This window comes from Ornithorhynchus anatinus, chromosome 12 (genome assembly GCF_004115215.2).
Source record: "Ornithorhynchus anatinus isolate Pmale09 chromosome 12, mOrnAna1.pri.v4, whole genome shotgun sequence".
NCBI lineage: Eukaryota > Metazoa > Chordata > Mammalia > Monotremata > Ornithorhynchidae > Ornithorhynchus > Ornithorhynchus anatinus.
Window position 1 is genome coordinate 19,129,209 of NC_041739.1, and position 11,856 is coordinate 19,141,064.

Here is an 11,856-nt window from a genome sequence, read left to right on the forward strand (position 1 = left end):
AGACATGATCCTTGCCCTCAAAAAATTAATCTATTTTACAACCTACCCAGGAGACAGACAATAAAATAATTTACAGATGAGAGAAGCAGAGAAACGGAGATTAGTAATAGGGTGTGCAAACAAGTATATCAAGAGGTTGTGAGTACACAAGGTGATGCAAAAGTGCTGAAGTGGCAGTTGGGAGGATCTAAAGCAATAGGATAAGAAATTAATCAAGGAAGGCCTCGTAAGAGATGATTTTGGAAGGGATTTGAAGGTAGGGAGGGATGAGGTATGTTGGATTTGAGAAGAGGGGGGAATTCCAGGTAGAGGGAAAAGCATGAGCAAGATGCCGATGGTGGGAGAGTAGTGAATTATAGATAGCTGGGGAGTCGATCGAATGCTTACTGTATGCAGACCACTGTGCTAAGCATTTGGGAGAATACAACACTGCTCTGCACACAGTTAGCACTCAAAAAATACGATTGAATGAGTACAACACAGCAGTATAATACACACATTTCCTGTGCACAGACAAGTACAGAATGGTATCTCAAGAGTTGGTCATTCATTCAATCATATTTATTAAGCACTTACTGTGTGCAGAGCACTGTACTTAGCACTAGTAAGGATGGTATTTAAGCGCTTTCTATGTGCCAAGCGCTGGGGGAGATACAAGGTTATCAGGTTGTCCCAGGTGGGGCTCACAGTTGTAATCCCCATTTTACAGATAATTGAGACACAGAAAAGTTAAATGACTTGCTCAAAGTCACACAGCCTCCAGGTGGCAGAGTCAGAATTAGAACCCAAGATGTCTGATTCCCAAGTCCATGCTCTTTCCACTAAACCACGCTGTGCCTAGTACAATATATTTGCCTTCCCCAATTAAGCCTTCTTTCCCCCAACTCCCTCTCCCTTCTGGGTCACCTATGTACTCAGACCTGTACCCTTTAAACACTTGATATTCACTCCACCCTCAATCCCACAGAATTTACATATTTATCCATAATTTATTGAATGTCTGATTCCCCCTCTAGACTGTAAATTGATTTAATTAATCATATTTCAATCAATGTTATTTAGTGGGTGATTACTATGTGCAGATCATTGTACTAATTGTTAGGGAGAGTATAATACAAAGGGGTCAGTACATATGTTCCCTGTCCACAGGAGACTTCTTGAGGGCAAGGAATGGGTCTACCAACTCTGTTTTATCTCCCAAGTGCTTAGTACAATGCCCTTCACTCATCAAGTAATCAATAAATACCACTGAACAAATTAAGTTGCAATTGATCCTAAACTGAACAACGTGGGTCACACTTTGGAAAATGGGAAGACAAATCAAAGTGATAGACAAATTGAGATAATTCAGTAAGAGCAAGATGAAATACAATAGGGATATAGACAAGGTAGGAGACTGAGGGATGGAAAAACACTACAAATAGTTTGAGGAAAATCTGACTAAATACAGGTACAAAAGAAAATATCTTGAGGGTCAGAGTTGACTAGATGCTGCATGACTCACCACGATGATGCTATTAAAAGCCAACGTGACATTAGGGTGGATCAACAGGAGTATAGCATGCTAGATCAAGGAAGCAACCCTGCCTATATATTTGAAATAAATTAGATTCCTATTAGAGAACTGGGATTCAATTTTAGTCATTCCATTCTAAAGGTAGAAAATTCAGAGAACACCACATATAACTAATGGCTAAGAAACAGATTCTAAGAGGAAAGATTAAAGGAATTTGAATTTTTGGTCTGGTTATGAGTTTTGTGGGGAAGATTTACTTTCCTTGTGTGCAAGTAATGGGCCTACCTACTCTGTTATATTATACTCTTCCAAGTGCTTAGTACAGTATTCAGCACACAGTAAGTGCTCAATAAATGCAATTGATTGCAATTTGAAGACCCTATCATCAATAACTTTTTTGAGTTGCTAGTGTGCACCAAAGACATACATACATAAAAGATTCTGAGGTTGTGGGCTTCTGGGATGGGGAGGATGGTGGTGCTACTGACTAAAGGGGGAAACTCAGGATGGGAAGTGACTTTGGGGGGAAAAAATAAGAAATTCCCCTTTTGTCATCTCAAGTTCAGGGTCCTAGCAGGACACCCAAGTGGTACAAGGAGATAATAACTATAATTATGGTATTTGTTAAGCACTTACTATATAGGCCAGCCACTGTTCTAAGTGCTGGGGTAGGTACAACGTAATCAGGTTGTCCCACGTCCCAGTCTTAATCCCATTTTAGATGAGGTAACTGAGGCACACAGAAGTTAAGAAGTTTGTCCAAGGTCACACAGCTGGTAAGAGGTGGAGCCGGAATTAGAAGCCACAATCTCTGACTCCCTAGCCCATGCTCTTTTCGCTAAGCCACACTGCTTCCCCATGATGTAGAGTGATGTGAGATGTGGGAATGCAGATCAGATGAGAAGACAGAGCTAGAAAGAGCTTTAAGTTCACTTCCCTCCTACTGGCACCTCAGTGGACATAGGTGACAGCATCCCATCAAGTTATAAAATCCTTGAGGGCAAGAACCCCATGTTTTGCTTCTAAATGCTTTATGCAGAGTAGGAACTCAATAAATACTATTGACTACTTATCTTCTTTGGATTTAAAGACCCACTGTGCACCTCTCCTTGAACACAACCAGGCATTCTCTTCTTAATTTATACATTGCCAAAAAAGGTAAACTTTTAAATCTAGAAGAACAAAAAAAACCCCAAAAACCTCCTACCAGCAGCCATGTACCAGTGACTTATTGTTGTTTTGCTTACAAACCTGAAAGTTAGCTTTCCTCTTAAAGTACCTTGCATCCAGGGAGTAAATTAGGCTCAAGAAAAATTGGATTCACTTTCTTTAAACTTGTCATGAGTTCAACTGTATCTGTGCAAAAGGGATTGCTTATAAATGAGGACACCAAATGTTTTAATGAATTTATTATACATATTAGCTGCTACAGTTATGATATACTATACATAATAGTAAAAAAAAAAAACCCACCTACTGGCTTCCTTGTAAGTGGGTGTTTGTTCAAAATAAGCATTTCAGATTAAAAATCATTTTAAATGGTAGCATATCCACAGAGCAACTGGTCTGTGACGTGGACACTTAAAGCTTGCAGAACTTCTATAGCTGTTGTAGGCAAGTGAATGTGTACTTGGAAACTAAATAACAATTACACTTGTCAGCCTTCAAAATTATGCTCATTGACAAACTTGAGATCCACCTATCAACTTAGTAGCATGACTGATGGAAAACTAAATATTTCTAATTCTCCAAAAAAGCAATTATCCTTGAAATGCAAGAGGATCCATTATTCTAATCTTACTTTAGTGCTTAATTGTTTGGCCAAGATATATTGAGTGAGTTCTTGTTTTAATACCTCCAACCAATTTTCATCCAGAGTAAAGTGGACAAAAATATCTTTATCTTGGATTTTCTAACACTATTGGTAATGTGTGAACATTCTATGGGCATTAGTTGTATATGTGAAACATTTTAAAACCCTAATCATTATATATATATGTATATATATATATATATATATATATATACATATATATATATATGTATATTCTAGACTAATTTGAAATTTACCTGTTGTTGCATGGGCTTCTTAGAAGTATGTGAACCATACAAATGTTTAGACATAAGAAGAGAAACACCTGAGAAGAAAGGTTAGTATATTCAAGAAAGTTTGCTTTTTTAATTACACAGCACAAAAAAATTATTTGATAATATGCCTTTCCATGGTATACACATAAAATAGCTCTCCAAAAGACAAAACTTTAAATACAGATTAGTGTTGAAAGAAGCTGTTATTCCAAAACGTTTTTGCACTTCTCATCACACTTTATAACGTCATGTTGGTTCAATTATGAAGAAGAGATGACCTAAATTGGCCTTTTTTTCCCCCAATCTTCTCTTTAAGACTTTTTTAAACCTTCTTACCAACCAATTATTTGAGTCCTACATCTTCCAACCTCCCCCACAGTGATTTAAATTGACTGCAGTGACACTTAATAACACAGAAAAGAATTGGTAATGAGCTGCAGATTTCTCTTCAACTAACCTAAATCATCAAGTTATTCATGATGTTAGTAGGTGTTTTTGCAATGAAATGGTTTAGAAATTTTTTTGAACAAACTTCAGTTCACTTGATTTGTATCTGAAGCTGTTACTGACAAAGTTAAATTCCTGGAACAAAAAAGAAGAGTTTCTGCCCCAGCAAATAGGAGCTGAGATTCAAAACAGGATGTTTAGTAATTAGTTTTGCTAATCACTAAATAAAAACATATGCACATTTCCATTTGAATGGAAATGCTTTCATGTTCACTACCCAGTCCCATTCCAATAATCCGCATTATTAGAGTTACAATTTTTATGTCTTTTTAAAGCTCCAACAACATTTTTTCCCCCAATTTGAACATTTTAACCTCCTAATTCTCACATGCCCACAAAATAGAACATGGACAAAAACCTCACAAAATGTCACAAGTGACCATCATATTAAGAAATGGTTTTGCAGTACTGGCCATCAGCATTTTACTATGTTTCATGTTCCCAGGATCTGGAAGGTGCTTTAAAACCTTAACTGCCTGAAAACATTCAGAAAGTCTGGCTCTTGGGCTTACATAGTAAGCACTCTGTGTGATTTTTAATCACATCTTTATCCAGAACACAATGCTACAGGTCACATTTGTTTTTTTATATAATGCTTATTCGGATTTGTGCTCTAGAAATATAACATTTGTTTAGAAGATATACACAGACACTGGATTGCATAGTTAGCCAGCCATCCATAAGCAAAATGGAATAAAGATTGCAGGAAGGGTTGTATAGGGGGCCATGCCCAGATAGACTATTGATGCCAATCCCAGGATTGCTGAAGCGAGAACACTTCTCTGATCACGAATAACTGTCTTCACATTCTCGCAAAACTGCAAAATAAAGCAGAAAATCATGTTGGTAATTAGAATGATTTTGCATATTGAAAATTTAGAAAGCTAGTATAACCATACAATTTTCCTATGGTTTGATCTCTATCGTGAAGGAGAAGCAACGTGGCCTAATGGAGAAAGCAAGGGCTGGGGAGTCAGAAGGACCTGCGTTCTACTCCAGGCTTTGCCAATTGCTTGCTGTGTGACCTTAGACAAGACACTTCATTTCTCTGTATTTCAGTTTCCTCACCTGTAAAAGGGGGATACCTCTTCTCCCTCCTGCTTAGGCTGTGAGCTCCATGCAAGACAGGGACTGGGTCCAACCTAATTAACTTGTACCTACCACAGCTCTTAGAACAGTGTTTAACACATAGTCCTTAAATACCATAAACAAAAAAAAAAGGGGGGGGGGAGAGTAGGGAACTAAATGCAATTCACCCTTTGGACAGTGATAGAGGTATTATGAATAACTTTCATAACAAGTATCTCTACTGAATTAAAGAATGCAGTATGGCTTTGCAAGTACATCACAGTTAGACAAAGAATTCTAAAACAGCTTAAGTATTACTGATGGCACTGGCATAACAGAAGTAAATGGAACATAAGTAAATCTACCCGAAGTTTATGACGGCAGGTGGGCTTAGAGGAATGCCACACTCCCTGCCTCTCAGTCTCACAGCCATTAGATTTACTTCCTCATTAATGAAACCACGGCTGTAGCTGCTAGAGAAGAGGGTGGCAGTCATACTTGGAAATGAAATGAAAGGCCTCATGAGAGAAACAAACAGCAACTATTATACGATCAATTTGAACCTCAGAAATAAAAAAAAAATTACTGCAACCCTATTTTAGCAACTACAGAGTGTGTGAGTTCACCTACATATACATCTGTGTGCACAATTAACAAGCATACCTCCACCGGAGTTACTGGCATTAGAAGTGATTGTTAGCAGCGCTGAAAGGACATTCATCGGTGATTCCATGTAAGCTCCCTCTAGACTGTAAACTCCTTGTGGGCTGGGAACCTGTCTACCAACTCTACTGTATCATACTCTCTCAAGCGCTTAGTACAGTGCTCTGCACACAGTAAGACTCAAACACCACTGATTAAGAAGTCTATTTCTTTGTGACACAAAAAGCACAGGTCAGGTTGCCACTCCAGATTATCAGCTGGAGTAGTGGGGTGTGAGCAAATTTACTGTTGAATTCAATCATATGACCCTCTCCTCGGGTGAAGATAAATTAAGATAGAGAATTAAAATGGTTAATCAATCATATTTATTGAGTGCTTACTCTGTGCAGAGCACTGTACTAAATGCTTGGGAGACTACAAGGACTGAGCTCACTGGGGGCAGAGAATGTGTCTGCTGTATTGTACTATCCCAAGTGCTTAGTACAGTGCTTTGCACAAAGTAAGCACTCAATAATGACAACGAATGAACAAATATAACAGACATATTCCCTGTCCACAATAAGCAAGATTTCTAGAGGAAGATTTCTGTGTTCTGCCTGGTAAGAAGAATTTAAGACATCCAGAAAACACCTCTTACAGTTGGCCAGAAAGGGAGATTGGAGAAAAGCTACTGTCTGTCACCTGAACATCTTAAGTCCTAAAAATTAAGTAGGAAGTTAGGAATGCAGTGCAGATTATCCAAGTCACATTTTTTTCAAGGTAATTTAGTTCAGCAAATCATTAGGAAGCTCCAAAAGTGTTATTTGCCCATTTAAGAGACAAGACTGGACAATGAGATGTTTCCAGTTTTGAAAGGAATAATATTTTGATACAAACATTTCTACCTGTAGCATATTTTTCCTTCCCTGCCTGGTAAAACTGCTAAAAAAAGTGAGCAGAGGGATAATTTGATTGGTGGTAGTAGTAGAATTAGGCTTCAGGACAGAAATGTCTGAAATCTTTTCCTTAGTAAAAAAAATTTACTCATGTAAGAAATCTTCATCCAATCATACGGTAAAATATTCTAGTTCAAGAAAAAATATTGCAGTTAATCCAGGAAGATAACTTCGGAGGTTTTTCAAGTACCAGAATAGAAATAGCACAAGAAATACTACAGAATTTTTATAGATGTCAGTTCCAAAAACTCAGCACTTAAAGATATATTTGGTGAGACGCCCAAATTCTAATAATATTTAGGATTAGTACTATGTTTAAGTCTAAAATCTCTTTAGTAGAATCAAAGAAAAAAACAAACCCAGAACTTTATCATTCTAATCCTCTTTCTAATCAGGAGCAGACAAATATGCCCTGATGATACAAGGCATTTGCAATCGAAGTGACTTTTGTCATTCTGTGGGGGGGGTGGGTGGAATAAAAGCCAGAATACTCCAGGACAAGCAGACAATAATGAGTGTTAGTATTCTGTTAACTGCAGTGCAAACATACAGTAGCTCCAAGCCTGGAAACCAGGCCTCCTTCAGTACCAGTGACCTACTTCTCAGAGAGCACAGTTCCTATATATGGAACTGTAAAATTTAAGGTACGTTAAGATTTTTCTTTTCAACATGGCCTAGCTGCCAGCCAAATTATTTGTTAGTCTATTCAGACTGTGTGCACACAGGAAAAAAAAAACCTCAATTAGATTGGAGGTGCTAGGCAATAACAGCAATTATACAACTTCTCTGCCTCTGTAAAACCTGGCAGAGATTTCAGTGATGAAAAGGTACTCCATGGGTAATTCATGCAGATTAAATATTTTACTTCTCTTTAAAAAGGAGGGAGACAGGCAGAGAAATAGCACTTTCTCTGTTCCCATACAGAGCTTAATACACATTGCTGTGTTCCATGAAAGGGTAACTCCTAATTACCAGAGGGAAATACTGTTTTTCCTTTGAGAAATGATTTACTTGGTTCCTAAATAAATCTGACGTATTTCCTTTTGTACACTTTTGGGGCCAGCACTCTAAGCTTGGTGAACTGCCCTAGAGTGTGCTGCTGTGAGACCTGATTCTTTGCACAATGTTGCAACTGTACCACTCCTTTATTTGGAAAAGATGCTATATCCTTCACAGATTCTACCTATTATAAGCTAAATAAGGCACCCAATGTATTCATTAATTTTTACTGTAAATGAAAAGTTACCATTGGGTCTAGTGTTTTTCAAAGTAGCCAAAAGAGATTGATTGACTTTTAAAGAGCTGTACTTGCTACAATAAAGAAACAGCTACTTGACGTTTACATATTAGGCAAAGCATTGCATTCTGAAAATCCGGCTTGACCTCTGAATTTTATTGGACTAGAATGGCACACACACAATTCCCATTCCAGAAATAAACCTGGACTGGTTCTTCAAAAAGTGTCAAATTAATCCAAACGACTCCAGAATCAAGCTTTTGAAAACAGATACTCATCTAAACGGATGCTAGCCACAACGGTCAAGATGCTTTAAATAATCAAATCCAAAATCCAAACCATAAAGGGTCACTCATTTTACGCCTATGGTTATTCCAGATGCCTATTTACTCAGAGGAATTTTCCAGTTTCAGTGATTAATTATACCATGAAGTGTGAATAAACAGGAGTAGCTTTATGGCAAATTTTGTTTCCTCGCCTTAGTTATTATTTGTCTTCTAGTCCTAAATTCTAAGGAGGTCCAAGAAATATTTTAAAAAGTCATTCTAAAGCCATGGCTCGGACAAGTCTGTGAGGTTTACAAATTCTGGGCCTTGAGTCTTTCCAGTCTCCAAGTTGGAAGTTTGAAATCCCTGTCAACACTTGATTTAAGAGAGTGAGAATTGCTTCCCTAGTTTTCAGTATAATGGGTAAAAGGATGCTTTACCTGAGACGGGAAAAGGATTAAAAACCCTGTGGGCGGAACCCTAAATCCCAGGTAAAATGCTATCCCTTCAAGGTAGGCTGGAAAAAAGAGGAGCAAAGCATCAAGGTGGGGCTGGGAGCCCGAGTTAACAGATTTAGTGCAGCAGCTCGTTAAAGGAAAGCTGTTCGTGTCCTCCTCCTTTAAGTCATGGGGTTTTTTTGTATTGCTTTTTAAAACAATAATTGTGGTATTTAAACCTGGCACTATACTAAGCACTGGTGTGGCTACAAGTAAATATGGTTGGACACAGTACCTGTCCCACTTGGGGCTCACAGTCCTAATCCCCGTTTTCCAGATGATGAACTGAGGCCCAGAGAAGTGAAGTGACTCTCCCAAGGCCTCACAGCAGATAAGGGGATTAGAACCCACGACCTCCTGATTCCCAGGCCCGTGCTCTACCCACCACACCATGCTTTTTTAGGGCTAAAGCTGTCCTTTCTTCAAGGAGCCTCTCCCTCCCCGCACCCCCATGCGCACTGAAACACAAACACACAGAGACACACACGCGTGGGGAAGCGGACTAGCGCGGCGTGGGTCAGCGACGCCCATGGCTCTAAACGAATAAAGCGCGGTCCAGGAGGGTGAGACTCATTCATTCATATTTATTGAGCGCTTATTGTGTGCAGAGCTCTGTACTAAGCACTTGGAAAGTTCACTTCAGCAACAGAGACAATCCCTGCCCACAACGCGCTCACAAGTCTGGGGGGTGCAGGGGTTGGAGGAAACAGACATCAAAACAAGTAAACAGGCATCATTAGAAATAAAATAGAATTAGAGATATATTCAATCGTATTTCTTGAGCGCTTATTGGGTGCAGAGCACTGTACTAAGCGCTTCGAAAGTTCACTTCAGCAACAGAGACAATCCCTACCCACAACGCTCTCACAGTTTAGAAGAGGAAACATAGACAACAAAAAAAGTCAACAGGCATCAATAGAAATAAATAGAATTAGAGAAATATTCATTCAATTGTATTTCTTGAGCGCTTATTGAGTGTAGAGCACTGTACTAAGCGCTTTGAAAGGTCACTTCAGCAACAAAGAGACAATCCCTGCCCACAACACGCTCAGTCTAGAAGGGGAGAGACAGACATCAAAACAAGTAAACAGGCATCAGTAGAAATAAATAGAATTAGAGATGTATTCATTCATTCGTATTCATCCAATCGTATTTCTTGAGCGCTTACTGGGTGCAGAGCACTGTACTAAGCGCTTTGAATGTTCACTTCAGCAACAAAGAGAGACAATCCCTGCCCACAACGCGCTCACAGTCTAGAAGGGGAGAGACAGACATCAAAAGAAGTAAACAGTCATCAACAGAAATAAACAGATAAGAAATATATTCACTCATTCAATCGTATTTATTGAGAGCTTACTGTGTGCAGAGCACTGTACTAAGCGCTCGGGGAGTACAATGCTGCAACAAGTAGAGACAATCCCTGCCCTCAACGGGCTCACAGTCTCAGAACAATATAAATACACACAACTTATACACACACAAGTGCTGTGGGGCGGGTGGGTGGGTCATAACAGTAGAGAAGCAGCGTGGCTCTGTGGCAGGAGCCCGGGCTTGGGAGTCCGAGGTCATGGGTTCGAATCCCGAGCTCTGCCACTTGTCAGCTGTGTGACCGTGGGCAAGTCACTTCACTTCTCTGGGCCTCAGTTACCTCATCTGGAAAATGGGGATTAAGACTGTGAGCCTCAGGTGGGACAACCTGATTACCCAGCGCTTAGAACAGTGCTCTTCACATAGTAGGTGCTTAACAAATATTAACAACATTATTATTATTAATGATGGCATTTAAGCGCTTCCTCTGTGCCAAGCACTGTTCTAAGCGCTGGGGTAAACCCAAGGTAAATGAGACAGTCTCACGTGGGGCTCACCGACTCACTTCCCCTTTTCCAGTGGAGGTAACTGAGGCCCAGAAAAGCGAAGGGAGTTACCCAAGGTCACAAGGCAGGCAAGTGGCGGGGCCGGGATGGGGACCCGGGACCCAGTGTGACTCCCAGGCCCGGGCCCTCGCCACCGGGCCGGGCCGCTCCTCCGGGGCACAGGGGGCGAGTGGGGGGGGGGGGGGCGATGGGGAGGGGAAGGGTCAGTCTGGGAAGGCCACCTGGAGGAGGAGGAGGGGCTTCAAGCGCGACGGTGACAGGCGGGCGGGGGTCCCCGTACCTTGTCGGCCTGGGGGCTGCTGGGCGCCCCGTATCTGCAGTAGGTGACGAAGTGCTCGCAGTTGTTCCAGAGCAGGCTGTAGGAGGTCATGCCCAGCAGCTGCTCCGCCCTCCGCGCCACCTCCTCGTTGCCCAGCGCCTTCTTCTTCAGCGCCCGGTCCAGGTGGTTGACCAGCACGCCGGCGCCGTAGGCGAAGTCCTCCACCGTGTCCACCCGGACGCTGGCCACCTTGCCGATGACGCCCAGGATCAGCCGCTTGTTGGACACCACCTTCTGCGTCCGCCGCCGGTCCTCCGTGAGGGCCAGCAGGATGTCCGGCATGAGGTGGGCCACCTGGTCGTCTCCCAGGTAGATGCCGTAGTGGGTCAGGTGGGTGCGGGGCACCTCCAGGACGTCGCCCCGCAGGAAGCGGGCGGGGTCGTGGCGGCAGGACTGGCCCCGGCCCGTCCCGCTGTCGGGCTGCCCGCCGGCCCAGCCGAACGGCCGGAGGCTGGACAGGAGGATCAGCTTCTCCAGGAGCAGGGCCCCCGCCTCCAGCATGGGGTTCTTCATCCCGGAGGCCGGGGATGGGGGAGACGCCCCGGGCGGACGCCGACTTGGCCCACCTCTGGGCCCGCAGGTGGAGGCGGCTGGGCTGGATGGAGGGGGAGGATGGAGGGGGTGGGTGGAGGGGGCGGGGCGCAGCTCACCTGGAGGCCGAGCGAGCCCTCGGCGGGCGTTCTGCTCCGCTCATTAACGGGGCGGGGGGGCCGTCGGCGGCCCTTTTATCCCGGCGGCAGGGGCGGGGCCGCCGGCCAGGACCCACCGACGGCCGCCGCCTCATTGGGCCCGGACCCGCTGGGCGGAGCCCGTCCTCAACTTGGAGGACTGGAAGCTGGGAGCCCCATCGCAAACTTTCCCGGAGCCGGAGAGGCTTCGTGGGGCG

At 42.6% G+C, this 11,856-nt stretch overlaps 1 protein-coding gene across 1 annotated transcript; it reads right to left on the bottom strand.

Annotated features, from left to right (window-relative positions):
• Positions 1–3,667: 3,667 nt before the first annotated feature.
• Positions 3,668–11,582, bottom strand: LRAT (lecithin retinol acyltransferase). Its single transcript, XM_016228555.3, has 2 exons — positions 10,932–11,582; positions 3,668–4,929 (listed from the first exon to the last, which is right to left on the bottom strand). The coding sequence occupies exons 1-2, from the start codon at positions 11,481–11,483 to the stop codon at positions 4,777–4,779; spliced, it is 705 nt and encodes a 234-aa protein (XP_016084041.2). The 5' UTR covers positions 11,484–11,582; the 3' UTR covers positions 3,668–4,776.
• Between the last annotated feature and the right edge of the window lie 274 nt (positions 11,583–11,856).